Below are 19,948 nucleotides of genomic sequence, written 5' to 3'. Positions count from 1 at the left end.
GTGTGTGTGTGTGTGTGTGTGTGTGTGTGTGTGTGTGTGTGTGTGTGTGTGTGTGTGTGTGTGTGTGTGTGTGTGTGTGTGGTGTGTCAGGACAACACTCACACAACGCGCAAACAGTCAAACAACATAAAACAACTTCACTCAAAATGATAACAACACTGTGTGTGTGTGTGTGTGTGTGTGTGCCCAGATGTTATCAGGTCAGGTCATGCAAATGATGCATTTGCCAGTGAAATGGGACTAACTGCTATAGAGGGTGAAGGACTGAAGGTTTAAAGTGTTGAGGGAGTAGTTAAATAGTTATGTTAGTTAATGTCACACACACACACACACACACACACACACACACTGTGACTCCTTTTAGGACCACTAGGTGGAGGCATCAGCTCATAGATAAAGAGCACTTAGCATTCCATGACAAATATTCAAATTCTTACCAGAAATGGAACCTTTGTTGCCAACATGGCAGCCTTTATAATGACAGTAGGCTCTAAATGAAACAAAGTTTTCCAAACTCTGTGAAGGCCCATCGCTATGCTACATACAGTATGTGTTTTCTATGAGTCTGGGGCCCATATTTATAAAGCTGCTCACAGGCACAGTGCAGTCAAAAATGTGATTTCCTGTGTTTTATATCTATTTCCATACTGGGAGGTTGGAATAATACTGTGAAATTGTGAACATTTTGATAATGCCCTTTTAGTGTAAGAGCTGTTTGAAAAGACCTCCTGAAATCACAGCCCGTTGTGGTGGGATGGAGTTTCAGCCAGCCTGGTGACCCAGGCGGTAATTTAGTTAATAGACCAATAAGAAAGAGAGTTCTAAACCTTTCTGCCAATAACAGCTAGTTTTCAGTTCCCCCCCCACCACTCAGACCAATCCTAGACAGTCCTAGCTAAATTCTAGCTTGAAAAACTGCTCTTTGCTAAGAAACTATTTTAGTTTATTTTTGGCCATTTTAATTGAGAACAATCACAGTAAGGTACTTCATTTTTACCCAGATATGATTTGATATTGAGATTAAAACAGCTGCATTGGACCTTTAAAGAAGGAGTGCTGATCTAGGATGAGTTTTGCCTTATTAGATCATATTGAATCCACTGATCCTGGATCAGCACTTCTAATCTGAGATAGTTTGTGAATAAGGCCCCTGACCTCCTCTCAGAAGAACACCTGCTTTAATGATGAAAGCTGAATGTGTCCAGTTTCTTCTGTGTCTAACATGTTCAATGGGCCTCACTGGTTAACGTAACTGTCCAGGGAAAATCTAACTTTTAGAAGTTCACATTCTGTTAACTCAAACCCAAATAATGTTGTTGACTCATCCTATACTCGTATTTGTGGCCAAAGCATAAATTGGAGGGGGAAAAAAACACTTTAAAAATCCCACCTCAAACGTGTATCTCAAACAGACTGGTTTAAAAAGTGCTTGCTATTTACACATAGAGGATGATGTGGAGGATGAGCTGGCCAATCAGTGGTCTACTTGCGTGAATATTTTTAATGGCCGGTGTATGTCCACACCGTCCTGCTGTTGGGGTAAACCCACACCATTCCTACACAGAAAAACTGATTTTTAGCATACTTAATTACAATTTTTTAGGAAGGAAAGCTATTTCACTCATATTGTCATTAATTATAGGTCATATTTCATAGAAATCTAGAAACACTGGATAATTATTCTTTCTCTTTTAGCCCTATGCTCTGTTATTGTAAGGAGGCATCTGTTATACATTGTAAGACATTGTAACAATACAAGTATTATACCTTAGAATATCTGTGTGTGTGTGTGTGTGTGTGTGTGTGTGTGTGTGTGTGTGTGTGTGTGTGTGTGTGTGTGTGTGTGTGTGTGTGTGTGTGTGTGTGTGTGTGTGTATATATATATATATATAAGCCTACATTATGAGCAGATGAGATGTGTTCATCTTTGCCATAAGTCACCTCTGTGGTAGGCTAATAATTTAATATTGATTCTCTCCTCTCTCTTTCCTTCTCTCTGCAACCTGCTGCCTCCGCGGCGTCTCCATGGTAACCCGTGTTCCGTAAGCTGTTGCTGATGGTGTGAAGTTGCATAACCGGTTTTCCCCCTTAATCGACACAAACAGTAGCCTGCATCACGTCAAAGAAACTGATTTTCTGTTTTTGCACCTTTGGAGATTAAAAAAGGCCTATCCCAGCCGCCCAACAAAATGACTGGGAATAAAATAGGCCAAATTAAGAAGCGTGCCTCTTTGGGAGATGAGGAGTAGCCCATGTATAGGCTAATAAATCCAAACCATTAGCATTATTTTAACACATATTTGTTGTAGCCTGATCAGGAAACAGATTATATGAGTTTGAGGAGGTTTAGAGAACACGAGTTTTGTATATTTTCTATCGTTTTGCTTCATGGCCATGTGAGCTGGTGTAAAGTCTCTCTCTGTCGCTCTCTCTTTCTCCCTCCTCTCTCTGTCTGTCTTTCTTATCCCCATTGCTGTCTCGGTTGTTGCCTTGGAGACGGAACGGGAATGCAGCAGCGGCTGGGAGAGAAAATGTTGAATTCCACCTTCCCCCGGCTCGCGACTCCGCAGTATCTCCCCTCCTCTCTTCTCCTTCTTCACAGCGCCACTTCTATCAGACTGCAGCAAAACTCATCCAATCACCTGCTTGGAAAACTGCACCACGTGTTCCGTCTTCCTTTATTCACAAATTTTTAGCTCTGCGCTCAAGCTGATGAGTCATCATAGAATGGCAACACACACGCACAGATGGAGATAGTGATGAGGAGGAGAAGAAGGAGGTGGTGTTGATGATAATGGAGATTATGACGATGATAAAAAAGATGACAAGGGTGAAGATGAGATCACTGTTAAACTCCAGTAGGCTACATTATCACACTCCCATGTAGCGAGGTTTCAGCACCACTCGATTTCAGAACCATGGACAGCGACAGTAAGAAGGCCTTGCATTTATCCAATGGGCCGCCTGCCGCTGAGATCACTACTCCAGTTTTTCTTTCTATAAAAAGCCCACCAATAAACCTTGATTTTGTCAATTGAGCAATATGTCTATAGAGGTTCTAAATCTGAGTATGGACGCAGTGTTGACCTGCATGGCTTGATGGTCTATCTCATCTGAACTTTGATTGACTCGTTTTTGACCTATAGCCTCGTTGACCAGGACCTTAACACAGCTGGGGACATTATGTGCCCACGGACATCAGTACCAGCCCAGCTGTTGCATGTTGCTTCACTGTAGAAGGCTATTATTGGCTAGCCTTTTGGGGTTTCCAGAGTCGTAGGCTTATAATCAGTCATTGAGATGGTGTTGCTCTGGGTCTAGTAAAACTAAAGCTGTCCATAAAGTGTACACCTCTGATTATTACATACAGGGCTAACTTTCAGCGTTCGTCATACTGCATGTTCTTGATCACATTAATCACAAGGCAATTCAATTAAACATTGCTGGGAGGCACGGGGACCGTTTGTAACGATTTATACTTGTATTTTTGAATGTACAATATATAAAACAGAACGTTTTATAATACCATAGTAACAGTTGCCACATGTTAACGGTAAAGAATCCGTTGGTTTGAAGTGGTAAAATAGTACATTCAACGTTCAGAGGGAGTGGGGGGCAGGCAGCGTCTCTCGCGCCACTGAGTCCAGTCCCTTGGAGAGCACGGTGTCGTTCCCCCTCTTATGAAACGAATATATACATTTTCCCCAAAACACTGACGCGCAATAAGCTATCACTTTAGTCCACCGTATAATAGCCTATCCATTTCTCAAAAGCCACAATAACGATACAATCAGAATACTTTTTATACAGCATGCAGTAAAGTTAACTATAGCTATCTCTTTCCGCCCAAAGTCCCGTGTAGTGTCCGTTAGATTCCCCGAGCTTTGACTGAACACATGACACGACAGTTCGGTAACGGGGCGAGGTGAAGCTAGGCGTGTGACTGATTCCTCCTGATTCCAGACTCAGGTTCCCGATCAAATCCCCGTCGTGCGTTAGTCCGGTTCACCAAGCGTATACATTCAATCCCCGCTCAAACAACCGGCGGGTGTGTGGCTGGTGTCCGCGACCGTATCCTAAACCAAATCCCCCTCCCCCTCCCTCTCTCCTCCCCTCATCCAGTTCTTAACGATCCAACTCGCTTATCCGTTTCCCGTCTTTCTCCTTCTCCTTCTCCTTCTTCTCCTTCTCATTCTCCTTCTCCTTCTCCTTCTCCCTTGACCCTCCCTCGTTCTTCAGGTCCTGGAACACCTCAGTAAAGTAGTGCGGGTCTGCGTTTATCCTCAGCATTGGCCCGCTCATCCGGTCAATGAGACCAAGGGCCCGCTCCCAGAAGGCCTCCCGACTGGACTCCACCAGGAACGGCTTGAGCGGGTAGGAGATCTCGTTGCCCATGTAGGAGTAGGCCAGGTACAGGCAGGTGAGGAAGGTCGCCTGCAGCTCGTATTCAGACACCGTGTCTTCCTCCACGGCCTCTCGGCAGAGCAAGTAGACGAAGACCAGGTTAGCCGGGGTGATGAAGCCCTGGTCTTGCCAGCCCTGCACTAACAGAGCCCGGTCCACGTTACGGAACCACAGGATGACCTCATTGGCCGTGAGCTCTTTGAGCTTGAAGCAGCGGCGGCAGAGAAAGTCAGAGAGACACCTCAGGAGCTCGCCGGTGGAAGCCTGGAGGACGAACAACACAAACAGTTAGACACACACGCGCGCGCGCACACACACACACACACACACACACACACACACACGTTACCCACCTGCACCACCACCCTCCGAGGGGAGATGAATAAGCGTCCATTCTGGGTCTGCCGCCGGGTCTGGTCCGGTACTGTAGGAACAGGCACAGGAATTGGCCCGGGTTTGGGCCCTGTCGGTTTTCGGTCGAGTATTCCGTTGGACGGTTGTGATTTCTTGATGTTGTCGGTGTTGAGCTGGTCCACCAAGGGATCGGATTTGGCCTGGCTGGCGTCGGGTTTGGGATTCACCTTTTTGGCATTCTTCTTCTTGGCCGATGCGGCGACCAGCCTCTTCCACGTCAGAGCATGGAGCAGCACCGAGTGGCGCTTCTTTAGGCTCTTCTCCTGTGGTTTCCCGCCGGTCGCAAGGTCCGGTTTCTCGTCCACACACACACCGCCCGCTGCCTTCCTTGACCTCGGCGACAGAGACAGAACAGTACCCATGTCTGCAGCGCGCAGCGCCTTCCAACACACGGAGCTTCCCGAGCTTTGTGTCCCAGTCCGTATCGATGGGGTGTTCGAATAGTTTAATTAAAGTTCACACACACAGCTACATTGACGGTTTGACCGCGGAGAGTCCAGAGATGTCCAGAGGTGTGTGATACTCGGTGATTCCAGCAATATGCGCGAGATTCACTCACACATTTCTCTCTCTCTCTCTTTCTCTCTCGCTCTCTCTCTCTCTCTCTCTCTCTGACTCTTTCTCTCTATTGAACACACAGTCGTCTCCCTCTCTCTCTCTCTCTCTCTCTCTCTCTCTCTCTCCTCTCTCTATCACACACACGTTCACGAATCACGATCACACACACGCTGTGCCACTCCTTCTGTCGCAGCGCAGCGCGCGGCACTCAGCTCTTGGAATGGACAGAGGCCGGTAACTGCAGGTGCGCGAGAGATGCTGCCGGTTTAAAAGCGTTAAACGGGAGTTACAGCTCCAAATATCCAACCAGAGAGGATGGTGCTTAGATTGACAGGTTATTCGACCAATGTGTGTGCGTGCGTGTGTGTGATGCCCTCCATATCTCCAGCTTGTTGAGTGTTAAAACAGGCTGCAGTTGTTCATGGGGGAGAGAGAAAGAGTGAGAAAGAGAAAGAGATAAGAAGCTGAGAAGGACTCACAGGAGGAAGAGTGAGGGAAGGAGGGTGAGAGATGAGCGGCAGATGGAAAGAGGGGGAAGGAGGGTGAGAGATGAGAGGCAGATGGAGAGAGAGGGGAGGAGGGTGAGAGATGAGAGGCAGATGGAGAGAGAGGGAAGGAGGGTGAGAGATGAGATGCAGATGGAGAGAGAGGGAAGGAGGGTGAGAGATGAGAGGCAGATGGAGAGAGAGGGAAGAGGGGGAGAGATGAGAGGCAGATGGAGAGAGAGGGAAGGACGGTGAGAGATGAGAGGCAGATGGAGAGAGAGGGAAGGAGGGTGAGAGATGAGAGGCAGATGGCAGGAGGGAAGGAGGGGGAGAGATGAGAGGCAGATGGAGAGAGAGGGAAGGAGGGGGAGAGAAGAGAGGCAGATGGAGAGAGGCAGATAGGTGAGAGGGAAGGAAGGAGGATAGGGAAAAGGAGGATGGGGAGAGGAAGATAGGGGTGAGGAGGATAGGAAGAGGAGGATAGGGGTGAGGAGGATAGGAAGAGGAGGATAGGAAGAGGAGGATAGGAAGAGGATGATAGGGAGAGGAGGATAGGAAGAGGGGGATAGGAAGAGGAGGATAGGAAGAGGAGGATAGGATGAGGATGATAGGGAGAGGAGGATAGGAAGAGGAGGATAGGAAGAGGAGGATAGGGGTGAGGAAGATAGGAAGAGGAGGATACGAAGAGGAGGATAGGGGTGAGGAAGATAGGAAGAGGAGGATAGGAAGAGGAGGATATGAAGAGGAGGATAGGAAGAGGATGATAGGGGTGAGGATGATAGGAAAATTAGGATAGGGAAAGGAGGATAGGGGTGAGGAGGATATAGAAGAGGAGGATAGGGGTGAGGAGGATAGAGAAGGGGAGGATAGGGGTGAGGAGGATAGAGAAGAGGAGGATAGGGGTGAGGAGGATAGGAAGAGGACGATAGGGGAGAGGAGATTAGGAAGAGGAGGATAGGAAGAGGAGGATAGGGATGAGGAGGATAGAGAAGAGGAGGATAGGGGTGAGGAGGATAGGAAGAGGAGGATAGGGGAGAGGAGGTTAGGAAGAGGATGATAGGAAGAGGGGATAGGGATGAGGAGGATAGAGAAGGGGAGGATAGGGGTGAGGAGGATAGGGGTGAGGAGGATAGGAAGAGGAGGATAGGGGAGAGGAGGTTAGGAAGAGGAGGATAGGAAGAGGAGGATAGGGAAGAGGAGGATAGGGGAGAGGGGGATAGGAAGAGGAGGATAGGGAGAGGAGGATAGGAAGAGGAGGATAGGGAAGAGGAGGATATGAAGAGGAGGATAGGGAGAGGAGGATGGGGAGAGGAGGATAGGTGTGAGGAGGATAGGGAGAGGAGGATAGGAAGAGGATGATAGGGAGAGGAGGATAGGAAGAGGAGGATAGGAAGAGGAGGATAGGAAGAGGATGATAGGAAGAGGAGGATAGGAAGAGGAGGATAGGGGTGAGGAAGATAGGAAGAGGAGGATAGGAAGAGGAGGATAGGGAGAGGAGGATAGGGAGAGGAGGATAGGAAGAGGATGATAGGGAGAGGAGGATAGGAAGAGGAGGACAGGAAGAGGAGGATAGAAAAGAGGTGGATAGGAAAAGGAGGACAGGAAGAGGAGGATAGAGAAGAGGTGGAAATGGTAGATGAGAGGAAGGGAAAAATAGTCTGGTGGTGGACATAACTGCTTCTATCTCCATTCTCCTTCAACCCTCCCTCCCTCCCTCCCTCCCTCCTGTCACACTCCATTCTCTCCTCCCCGCCATCTCTGTTTGCTCATTACCCATCCATCCATCCATCCATTCTCACTCCCTCACCCTTCTCCTCCTCCCTCTTTCTTTTTCCTCCCCTCTCCCTCATTTGTGTTCAACTGGTTCTACCCTTCTGCCCAGGTGTTAATTTGTTCACTTCCGTTGGTGTAGTTAAAAGGACTGGTAAAAGAGACATGGTGGGAACTCCCTCTAGTCTGGCCCATGTTTACATCAATCCAATACTTTGAACCGGGAAGGGCTGCACACTTCGGAGAAAACGGTGGAGATTTGGGACTGAGGGAGAGAGGTGTGTTAGCTGTGAGAGCCAATCGAATGCTTTTAAATGTGTAGGCAGGGGCTCACACTTCTGGGAGAAAATTGGAGATTTGGGATGCAGAGAGAGGTGTGTGAGCTGTGAGAGCCAACCAGAGGCAACCCTCCCTCCACAGAGCAGAGCGCTGCATCACGACACCACCTCCTACTGCATGGCTTTATGGCCAATGCAGACTTTATGGGACTTTCATCATCATTTTGCTCTTTCCAAATACTCACCCAGCTAACAGGGTGGCCATTTATGGCAGCCACCCTGTGGCTCATGCATGGTATTGCACTTCCATTGCTAAACAAAAATCAATTTCTCACTGACAAAATCAGGTAGATGTAATACACGTGTTGTCCACAAGAGGTCCTGCGCACACCGTGATGGTGAATGCCCCCATCTGTTCAGATATCAGTCAGAAACGGGGACAAAGGCGGCTTAGCAGGCGTGGATTCAGGATGATATGACACTACAGGCCCTGAATACATGTTTCTGCTGACTTTTTCATTTGCAAACGAGATGTTGGGGATTTGTAGCCTACTGACCACATCGTTTGTAATTAAAAGGAAGGCCTATATTTTGTGTGTATTGTATCTATGTATTTTCAATTTTATTATGAATAAAACTGTTTTGATACTTGCAGGTCTAGTAGGTCGTACTATAAGGTCTTGCTATACGCATATCTTGGCCATAGCCATGCATCTGACCCCAAAATAACTCAATACCAAAGCCACTATACGACATAAAGCCTAATTATGAATGAATCCACTAATTTAATTTGTCTATGAAAGCCAGTATTTAAGTAGGCTAAACATGTGTAGTGGCAATAGTAGGCTTAGACTGCCTGTAAAAATAACAGCCTAAACCAGAAAGGTAGAATATGGGTGAGAAATCAGCAGGCCCATTATAGGCCAATAGGACAGGCCTATTCATAGAAATGGACCTAATAAAGGAGGGGTCAGAAGTCTGGACAATGAGCATCTGTGAGATAGATAGCTCGTCGTTAAACGATTAAGACTCTAACTACCAGGATGCATCAGAACAAAACAAAGCCTCTCCCCTCTGCTCTGGGTAGAGATTGCCCAAAATATGATAGGATCAGTTTATCCTCCCCAAATCATAACCTCAATTATTACTGGGTCACGCGTAAAACTGACTCTAGATCAGTGTCTAGGGGTAGACGTTATCCGAGTCCCCCTCCCCTCGCGTCTCGCTCACGGCTGTGGGCTGTGCGCTGCAGGGGGGCGGGAGGCGAGGAGAGCGAAGCGGCAGAAGGCTCATTGTGTGTCGGTTAGAAAGTGGGGGTCGTTGCGGGGGGGAGAAAGCGTGCGTGGAGGCTGAACTCTCGCTTTTGTCGCCTGTGGAGGAGGGGGCGGATTAAGTAGCCTGCTCGCTCACACACACACCAGGGACGCCCGGTTCGTTTATCAGCATCATCATCATACCCATTACCGAGGATATACAGTGAACCGGGAAGGGATGCAAATTTAGCGCGAGACGGACAGTGGGACTTCGGTCTCAGCTGGATTCGGATAAATGGTGCGTGCGCCGTTCCGTCGTCGGCGATGAGAAGAAAGGAGGACAAAAGATGAACGGATGGAGGATAGACACGGCCCCCGGTAGACACGCGCCTTCGGTTTACCGCATCTCTCTGATCTCGTGCCGCCGTGCGTGAGTCTGTGGGTCGGTCGTTCAGACTGTGTCTCACTAGGGAGAAAAACCCGAACAGTATTCCCGAATTACAGGAGGCGTTGCCTGTATCTGACTGACTGCAGAGAGACTATTGTCTGTGTGTGATTTGACGTTTAGGGGTGTGATTGTATGTGAGCGGGTGTGCTTGTGTGTGTGGTGACTGTGAGAGGTGTGTTTGTCTGATTTGATGGCGAGGGGTGTGTGAGGGTGTGTGAGTTGCTGGTGTAAGGGTGTGTGTGGGTTGACAGTACAGGTGTGTGTGTGAGCCATGGGGAACACAGAGAGTATGGAGTCTCAGCTAGCTGTCATCAGGGCCAGGGCTGCTCCTGTCAAGCTGCCCATGCCTGATCCTGCTGAGCTGGAAGAGAGGTTCTCCATTGCACTGGTAGGTGACACACACACACGCATGAAACGCACACATGCTCATACATTGCATGTGCGTGTCTGTAGGATTGTTGTGTGTGTGTGTGTTGGAGTGTTGAGTGTGTGTGTATGTATGAGTGTTGAGTGTGTGTGTGTGTATGAGTGTTGAGTGTGTGTGTGTGTGTGTATGAGTGTGTGTGTGTGTATGACGGTTGTGTGTGTATGAGTGTTGAGTGTGTGTGTATGAGTGCTGAGTGTGTGTGTGTGTGTGTGTGTGTATGAGTGTTGCGTGTGTGTGTGTATGAGTGTGTGTGTGTGTGTATGTATGAGTGTTGAGTGAGTGTGTGTGTGAGTGTTGAGTGTGTGTGTGTGTGAGTGTTGAGTGTGTGTGTATGTATGAGTGTTGAGTGTGTGTGTGTGTATGTATGAGTGTTGAGTGTGTGTATGAGTGTTGAGTGTGTGTGTGTATGAGTGTTGAGTGTGTGTGTATGAGTGTTGAGTGTGTGTGTATGAGTGTTGGAGTGTGTCCCCTAACCCATTATGGATGACTGGTTAGAATGGAAGAGTGTTGTTGTAAATACCATCTCTCTCCCTGCATATGCAACGCGTTGCCTCTTCCAGATACACTGCCATATTTAATTATCTGTGTATCAGTAAGAGTCCTTCATATCACACATACTCATATTTAATTCTCTGTGTGTCAGTAAGAGTCTTTCATATCACACATACTCATATTTAATTCTCTGAGTGTGTCAGTAAGAGTCCTTCAAATCACACATACTCATATTTAATTATCTGTGTGTCAGTAAGAGTCCTTCATATCACACATACTCATATTTAATTCTCTGGGTGTCAGTAAGAGTCCTTCATATCACACATACTCATATTTAATTCTCTGCGTGTCAGTAAGAGTCTTTCATATCACACATACTCATATTTAATTCTCTGCGTGTCAGTAAGAGTCTTTCATATCACACATACTCATATTTAATTCTCTGTGTGTCAGTAAGAGTCTTTCATATCACATATACTCACATTTAATTCTCTGAGTGTGTCAGTAAGAGTCTTTCATATCACACATACTCATATTAAATTCTCTGTGTGTCAGTAAGAGTCTTTCATATCACACATACTCATATTTAATTCTCTGAGTGTGTCAGTAAGAGTCCTTCAAATCACACATACTCATATTTAATTATCTGTGTGTCAGTAAGAGTCCTTCATATCACACATACTCATATTTAATTCTCTGGGTGTCAGTAAGAGTCCTTCATATCACACATACTCATATTTAATTCTCTGTGTGTCAGTAAGAGTCTTTCATATCACACATACTCATATTTAATTTTCTGTGTGTCAGTAAGAGTCTTTCATATCACACATACTCATATTTAATTCTCTGCGTGTCAGTAAGAGTCTTTCATATCACACATACTCATATTTAATTCTCTGCGTGTCAGTAAGAGTCTTTCATATCACACATACTCATATTTAATTCTCTGTGTGTCAGTAAGAGTCTTTCATATCACATATACTCACATTTAATTCTCTGAGTGTGTCAGTAAGAGTCTTTCATATCACACATACTCATATTTAATTCTCTGTGTGTCAGTAAGAGTCTTTCATATCACACATACTCATATTTAATTCTCTGAGTGTGTCAGTAAGAGTCTTTCATATCACACATACTCATATTTAATTCTCTGAGTGTGTCAGTAAGAGTCTTTCATATCACACATACTCATATTTAATTCTCTGAGTGTGTCAGTAAGAGTCTTTCATATCACACATACTCATATTTAATTCTCTGAGTGTGTCAGTAAGAGTCTTTCATATCACACATACTCATATTTAATTATCTGTGTATCAGTAAGAGTCCTTCATATCACACATACTCATATTTAATTATCTGTGTGTCAGTAAGAGTCTTCCATATCACACATACTCATATTTAATTCTCTGAGTGTGTCAGTAAGAGTCCTTCAAATCACACATACTCATATTTAATTATCTGTGTGTCAGTAAGAGTCCTTCATATCACACATACTCATATTTAATTTGCTGTGTGTCAGTAAGAGTCTTTCATATCACACATACTCATATTTAATTCTCTGCGTGTCAGTAAGAGTCTTTCATATCACACATACTCATATTTAATTATCTGCGTGTCAGTAAGAGTCTTTCATATCACACATACTCATATTTAATTCTCTGTGTGTCAGTAAGAGTCTTTCATATCACATATACTCACATTTAATTCTCTGAGTGTGTCAGTAAGAGTCTTTCATATCACACATACTCATATTTAATTCTCTGTGTGTCAGTAAGAGTCTTTCATATCACACATACTCATATTTAATTCTCTGAGTGTGTCAGTAAGAGTCCTTCAAATCACACATACTCATATTTAATTATCTGTGTGTCAGTAAGAGTCTTTCATATCACACATACTCATATTTAATTTTCTGTGTGTCAGTAAGAGTCTTTCATATCACACATACTCATATTTAATTCTCTGTGTGTCAGTAAGAGTCTTTCATATCACACATACTCATATTTAATTCTCTGAGTGTGTCAGTAAGAGTCCTTCAAATCACACATACTCATATTTAATTATCTGTGTGTCAGTAAGAGTCCTTCATATCACACATACTCATATTTAATTATCTGGGTGTCAGTAAGAGTCCTTCATATCACACATACTCATATTTAATTCTCTGTGTGTCAGTAAGAGTCTTTCATATTACACATACTCATATTTAATTTTCTGTGTGTCAGTAAGAGTCTTTCATATCACACATACTCATATTTAATTCTCTGCGTGTCAGTAAGAGTCTTTCATATCACACATACTCATATTTAATTCTCTGCGTGTCAGTAAGAGTCTTTCATATCACACATACTCATATTTAATTCTCTGTGTGTCAGTAAGAGTCTTTCATATCACATATACTCACATTTAATTCTCTGAGTGTGTCAGTAAGAGTCTTTCATATCACACATACTCATATTTAATTCTCTGTGTGTCAGTAAGAGTCTTTCATATCACACATACTCATATTTAATTCTCTGAGTGTGTCAGTAAGAGTCCTTCAAATCACACATACTCATATTTAATTATCTGTGTGTCATTAAGAGTCCTTCATATCACACATACTCATATTTAATTCTCTGGGTGTCAGTAAGAGTCCTTCATATCACACATACTCATATTTAATTCTCTGTGTGTCAGTAAGAGTCTTTCATATCACACATACTCATATTTAATTTTCTGTGTGTCAGTAAGAGTCTTTCATATCACACATACTCATATTTAATTATCTGCGTGTCAGTAAGAGTCTTTCATATCACACATACTCATATTTAATTCTCTGCGTGTCAGTAAGAGTCTTTCATATCACACATACTCATATTTAATTCTCTGTGTGTCAGTAAGAGTCTTTCATATCACATATACTCATATTTAATTCTCTGAGTGTGTCAGTAAGAGTCTTTCATATCACACATACTCATATTTAATTCTCTGAGTGTGTCAGTAAGAGTCTGTCATATCACACATACTCATATTTAATTATCTGTGTGTCAGTAAGAGTCTTTCATATCACACATACTCATATTTAATTTTCTGTGTGTCAGTAAGAGTCTTTCATATCACACATACTCATATTTAATTCTCTGCGTGTCAGTAAGAGTCTTTCATATCACACATACTCATATTTAATTCTCTGCGTGTCAGTAAGAGTCTTTCATATCACACATACTCATATTTAATTCTCTGTGTGTCAGTAAGAGTCTTTCATATCACATATACTCACATTTAATTCTCTGAGTGTGTCAGTAAGAGTCTTTCATATCACACATATTCACATTTAATTCTCTGAGTGTGTCAGTAAGAGTCTTTCATATCACACATACTCATATTTAATTATCTGTGTGTCAGTAAGATTCTTTCATATCACACATACTCATATTAATTCTCTGAGTGTGTCAGTAAGAGTCTTTCATATCACACATACATACTCATATTTAATTCTCTGTGTGTCAGTAAGAGTCTTTCATATCACACATACTCATATTTAATTATCTGTGTGTCAGTAAGATTCTTTCATATCACACATACTCATATTAATTCTCTGAGTGTGTCAGTAAGAGTCTTTCATATCACACATACATACTCATATTTAATTCTCTGTGTGTCAGTAAGAGTCTTTCATATCACACATACTCATATTTAATTCTCTGAGTGTGTCAGTAAGAGTCTTTCATATCACACATACTCACATTTAATTCTCTGAGTGTGTCAGTAAGAGTCTTTCATATCACACATACTCATATTTAATTCTCTGAGTGTGTCAGTAAGAGTCTTTCATATCACACATACTCATATTTAATTATCTGCGTGTCAGTAAGAGTCTGTCATATCACACATACTCATATATAATTCTCTGCTCACACATGTTCATGTCTCTGTTGAAGAGGGAATGTCTGTCTTCAGTAGACAGAGGTCTTCTGGAGAGATGTGTGTATCTCTCTGTCTATCTGTCTCTCTCTCTCTCTCTCTCTCTCTCTCTCTCTCTCTCTCTCTCTCTGTATCTCTCTGTCTCTCTCTCTCTGTCTCTCTCTCGCTCTCTGTATCTCGCTCTCTCTCTCTCTGTCTCTCTCTCTCTCTGTATCTCTCTGTCTCTCTCTCTCTCTCTGTATCTCTCTGTCTCTCTCGCTCTCTGTATCTCTCTCTCTCTCTCTCTGTCTCTCTCTCTCTCTGTATCTCTCTGTCTCTCTCTCTCTCTCTGTATCTCTCTGTCTCTCTCGCTCTCTGTATTTCTCTGTCTCTCTCTCTCTCTCTCTGTATCTCTCTGTCTCTCTCGCTCTGTATCTCACTCTCTCTCTCTCTGTATCTCTGTCTCTTTCTCTCTGTGTATCTCTCTCTCTCTCTGTCTCTCTCTCTCTCTCTGTATCTCTCTGTCTCTCTCTCTGTATCTCTCTCTGTATCTCTCTGTCTCTCTCTCTGTATCTCTGTATCTCTCTGTCTATCTCGCTCTCTCTCACTCTGTATCGCTCTCTGTATCTCTCTCTCTCTCTCTGTATCTCTCTGTCTCTCTCTCTGTATCTCTCTGTCTCTCTCTCTCTCTCTCTCTCTCTCTCTCTGTATCTCTCTGTATCTCTCTGTCTCTCTCTCTGTATCTCTGTATCTCTCTGTCTATCTCGCTCTCTCTCACTCTGTATCTCTCTCTGTATCTCTCTGTCTCTCTCTCTGTATCTCTCTGTCTCTCTCTCTCTGTATCTCTCTCTGTATCTCTCTGTATCTCTCTCTGTATCTCTCTATGTATCTCTCTGTATCTCTCTCTGTATCTCTCTGTATCTCTCTCTGTATCTCTCTCTGTATCTCTCTCTGTATCTCTCTGTATCGCTCTCTGTATCGCTCTCTGTATCTCTCTCTGTCTCTCTCTCTGTATCTCTCTGTATCTCTCTCTGTTTCTCTCTGTATCTCTCTCTATCTCTCTCTGTATCTCCCTCTCTGTCTGTCACCTTCTCCTTCACTTTATCCATCTTTCAATTCTTCTCTCTCTCTCTCTCTCTCTCTCTCTCTGTCTCTCTCTCTCTCTCTCTCTCTCTCTCTCTCTCTCTCTCTCTCTCTCTCTCTCTCTCTCTCTCTCGCTCTCTGTCTCTCAGAACTCTATGAACCTGCCTCCTGATAAGGTGCGCCTGCTCCGTTGCTACGACAACGAGAAGAAGTGGGAGCTGATATGTGATCAGGTGAGACAGAAGGTCAACTCTGATTGGCCAAAGAACAGCCTGGTCTGATAATGACCCCTAGCACTGTCCCGCTTCTATGTTAGTAGACCTGAAGGAAGTGAACAGGTGTAAGCTATATGCAGGAAGCTCCTCCTAGCCCATTGGAAGGCTGTGTGTGGCCAACGTCACATGCCTGATACACCAGTCCAGTCCCTTCAGCACTGTAGAAACAGAAGACAGGCAACCAACATGGTTCATTCAGGTATTCAGCATCTCTTTGGCCAGTGTGAAAGGCAAGTGTGTAACCATTGCTTGTGTGTGTGTGTGTGTGTGTGTGTGTGTGTGTGTGTGTGTGTGTGTGTGTGTGTGTGTGTGTGTGTGTGTGTGTGTGTGTGTGTGTGTGTGTGTGTGTGTGTGTGTGTGTGTGTGTGTTGTAGGAACGGTTCCAGGTGAAGAACCCTCCTCACACCTACATTCAGAAGCTGAGAGGATTCCTTGACCCGGCCGTCACACGCAAGGTGAGTGACAGCCACGTCACCATGGTGACAGAGCCAGTAATATCATAGTAACAATATGGTAACACAAGCTGGAACATTTGTTCCTCAACTTGACACAGTTGGGTAGATACCATTTAGGATTCCATCATTTCCCAAACCAGCAGACAGGAAATTATTTTGAGGGAATACCAGAATAACCCTAACCCTACTGTCGTTAGAAATTCCGTCGGAGAGTCCAGGAGTCGACTCAGGTGCTCAGAGAACTGGAGATCTCACTACGGACCAATCACATCGGGTGAGTCACAGGCCGCAGCCAATCACAGAGTCCTGGATCAAAATGAATCAGAACCGAATCAGAGTCACGTTGACATTCACTCAGTTCCAAACCATTCTGACTCAGAGAGGAGGGTTTAGCTGGCCAGGGGTTTTAGTGATTATACAGCTAGATATTGAACAGTGAGTTATTTGTCTGATAATAAATCCTAATGTTCCTCTGTCTCCAGGTGGGTGAGGGAGTTTCTCAACGAGGAGAATCAGGGCCTAGATGTTCTAGTAGAGTACCTCTCCTTCGCTCAGTACGCGGTCACGTGAGTGTGTGTGACTGTGTGTGTGGGCATATCACCTTTTCCATACGCGTGTGTTCTGTTGAGTCACGTGTGTGTGACTGTGTGTGTGTGTGTGTGTGTGTGTGTGTGTGTGTGTAGGTTTGATGGGGAGGTATCGGAGGCCAGTACTGAAGAGAGAGCTGTAGATTCCCCCTGGAGTCGTTCTATAGAAGATCTCCATGGAGACAGCAACCTGCCCTCCCCCTCCAGTGGCAACAACGTACCGCGCTCCTCACGCCACTCTATCGGGTAACACAAACCCAAACACGCACACATATATGCCACTCCATCAGTTAACACACACACCAAGTTGTGGTGTTAATCCTGTGTTGATTGTATGTTGACTGTGTCAGGTCAGCGTTGGTGTCCAGGTCTAACACACTGCCCAGTAGGAAGACACTGAAGAACTCCCGCCTGGTGTGTAAGAAGGATGACGTTCACGTGTGTGTGATGTGTCTCAGAGCCATTATGAACTACCAGGTGAACTATACATCTGTCCCCTCTCACCTATCTCTCCCTCTCTCTCTTAACCCCTCCTATCTCCCCCTCTCTCTTAACCTCTCCTATCTCCCCCTCTCTCTCTCTCTCTTAACCCCTCCTACCTCTCCCTCTCTCTCTCTTAACCCCTCCTATCTCTCCCTCTCTCTCTTAACCCCTCCTATCTCTCACTCTCTCTCTCTCTCTCTTAACCCCTCCTATCTCTCCCTCCTCTCTCTTAACCCCTCCTATCTCTCCCTCTCTCTCTTAACCCCTCCTATCTCTCACTCTCTCTCTCTCTCTCTTAACCCCTCCTATCTCTCCCTCCTCTCTCTTAACCCCTCCTATCTCTCCCTCTCTCTCTTAACCGATCCTATCTCTCCCTCTCTCTCTTAACCCCTCCTATCTCTCCCTCTCTCTCTTAACCCCTCCTATCTCTCCCTCTCTCTCTCTTAACCCCTCCTATCTCTCCCTCTCTCTCTTAACCCCTCCTATCTCTCACTCTCTCTCTCTCTCTCTTAACCCCTCCTATCTCTCCCTCCTCTCTCTTAACCCCTCCTATCTCTCCCTCTCTCTCTTAACCCCTCCTATCTCCCACTCTCTCCCTCTCTCTCTCTTAACCCCTCCTATCTCTCCCTCCTCTCTCTTAACCCCTCCTATCTCTCCCTCTCTCTCTTAACCCCTCCTATCTCTCCCTCTCTCTCTCTCTCTCTCTCTCTCTCACTCTCTCTCTCTCTCTCTCTTAACCCCTCCTATCTCTCCCTTTCTCTTTCTTAACCCCTCCTATCTCTCCCTCTCTCTCTCTTAACCCCTCCTATCTCTCCCTCTCTCTCTCTTAACCCCTCCTATCTCTCTCTCTTTTAACCTCTCCTCTCTCTCTCTCCCTCTCTCTCTTTAACCCCTCCTATCTCTCTCTCTCTTAACCCCTCCTATCTCTCTCTCTTAACCCCTCCTATCTCTCTCTCTCTCTCTCTTAACCCCTCCTATCTCTCCCCCTCTCTCTCTTAACCCCTCCTATCTATCTCAACCCCTCCTATCTCTCCCCTCTCTCTCTCATCCTGATTTACCACCCTTCCTTCCTCTCATCCTCGTGGTTATTTTTTGATAGCAGTGATTAATATATGATGTGTTATGTTCCCCTCCCTCTGTCTGTAGTATGGCTTTAACATGGTCATGTCCCATCCTCATGCTGTGAATGAGATCGCTCTGAGCCTCAACAACAGAAACCCAAGGTCAGTAGTCAGTGAACACCTCTCTCTGTGTCTGCATTAGGAAGGAGGAAACCTTTATAGCACTGGTTCCCAACCAGGGGTACTAGGGCCTCTGGGGGGGTACTAGGGCCTCTGGGGGGGTACTAGGGCCTCTGGGGCTACTTGGCCTATCCACAGGGGGTACTAGGGCCTCTGGGGCTACTTGGCCTATCCACAGGGGTACTAGGGCCTCTGGGGCTACTTGGCCTATCCACAGGGGGTACTAGGGCCTCTGGGGCTACTTGGCCTATCCACAGGGGTACTAGGGCCTCTGGGGCTACTTGGCCTATCCACAGGGGTACTAGGGCCTCTGGGGCTACTTGGCCTATCCACAGGGGTACTATGGCCTCTGGGGCTACTTGGCCTATCCACAGGGGTACTAGGGCCTCTGGGGCTACTTGGCCTATCCACAGGGGTACTAGGGCCTCTGGGGCTACTTGGCCTATCCACAGGGGGTACTAGGGTCTCCGGGGCTACTTGGCCTATCCACAGGGGTATTATTAGGGCCTCTGGGGCTACTTGGCCTATCCACAGGGGGTACTAGGGCCTCTGGGGCTACTTGGCCTATCCACAGGGGTACTAGGGCCTCTGGGGCTACTTGGCCTATCCACAGGGGTACTAGGGCCTCTGGGGCTACTTGGCCTATCCACAGGGGTACTAGGGCCTCTGGGGCTACTTGGCCTATCCACAGGGGTACTATGGCCTCTGGGGCTACTTGGCCTATACACAGGGGTACTAGGGCCTCTGGGGCTACTTGGCCTATCCACAGGGGTACTAGGGCCTCTGGGGCTACTTGGCCTATCCACAGGGGTACTAGGGTCTCTGGGGCTACTTGGCCTGTCCACAGGGGTACTAGGGCCTCTGGGGCTACTTGGCCTATCCACAGGGGTACTAGGGCCTCTGGGGCTACTTGGCCTATCCACAGGGGTACTTGGGCCTCTGGGGCTACTTGGCCTATCCACAGGGGTACTAGGGCCTCTGGGGCTACTTGGCCTATCCACAGGGGGTACTAGGGCCTCTGGGGCTACTTGGCCTATCCACAGGGGGTACTAGGGCCTCTGGGGCTACTTGGCCTATCCACAGGGGTACTAGGGCCTCTGGGGCTACTTGGCCTATCCACAGGGGTACTATGGCCTCTGGGGCTACTTGGCCTATCCACAGGGGTACTAGGGCCTCTGGGGCTACTTGGCCTATCCACAGGGGTACAAGGGCCTCTGGGGCTACTTGGCCTATCCACAGGGGGTACTAGGGTCTCCGGGGCTACTTGGCCTATCCACAGGGGTATTAGGGCCTCTGGGGGGGTACTAGGGCCTCTGGGGCTACTTGGCCTATCCACAGGGGGTACTAGGGCCTCTGGGGCTACTTGGCCTATCCACAGGGGTACTAGGGCCTCTGGGGCTACTTGGCCTA

General features: G+C 46.0%; 2 protein-coding genes across 3 annotated transcripts in view; one reads left to right on the top strand and one right to left on the bottom strand.

The window, feature by feature from the left end:
* Nucleotides 1-3,463: 3,463 nt before the first annotated feature.
* Nucleotides 3,464-5,380, bottom strand: LOC139414051 (cyclin-dependent kinase 5 activator 1-like). Its single transcript, XM_071161927.1, has 2 exons — nt 4,758-5,380; nt 3,464-4,668 (listed from the first exon to the last, which is right to left on the bottom strand). Exons 1-2 carry the CDS (start codon nt 5,178-5,180, stop codon nt 4,126-4,128), a joined length of 966 nt encoding a protein of 321 aa, XP_071018028.1. The 5' UTR covers nt 5,181-5,380; the 3' UTR covers nt 3,464-4,125.
* Nucleotides 5,381-9,265: 3,885 nt separating this feature from the next.
* LOC139412769 (formin-like protein 2) overlaps nt 9,266-19,948 on the top strand; it is a 28,104-nt gene continuing 17,421 nt past the window's right edge. For both annotated transcript variants that reach the window (XM_071159470.1, XM_071159469.1), the window contains exons 1-8: nt 9,266-9,998; nt 15,647-15,730; nt 16,147-16,227; nt 16,425-16,501; nt 16,710-16,793; nt 16,911-17,060; nt 17,165-17,291; nt 18,444-18,520. In XM_071159470.1, the coding sequence (XP_071015571.1) occupies nt 9,882-9,998; nt 15,647-15,730; nt 16,147-16,227; nt 16,425-16,501; nt 16,710-16,793; nt 16,911-17,060; nt 17,165-17,291; nt 18,444-18,520 (797 nt within the window). In that variant the 5' untranslated portion in view covers nt 9,266-9,881. The remainder of the gene's footprint in view (nt 9,999-15,646; nt 15,731-16,146; nt 16,228-16,424; nt 16,502-16,709; nt 16,794-16,910; nt 17,061-17,164; nt 17,292-18,443; nt 18,521-19,948) is intronic.

The sequence above is a fragment of the Oncorhynchus clarkii genome, chromosome 7 (genome assembly GCF_045791955.1).
Source record: "Oncorhynchus clarkii lewisi isolate Uvic-CL-2024 chromosome 7, UVic_Ocla_1.0, whole genome shotgun sequence".
NCBI classification, from domain to species: Eukaryota; Metazoa; Chordata; class Actinopteri; order Salmoniformes; family Salmonidae; genus Oncorhynchus; species Oncorhynchus clarkii.
Note: the sequence above shows the minus strand (reverse complement) of the source record. Positions and strands in the feature narration are given on the sequence as shown.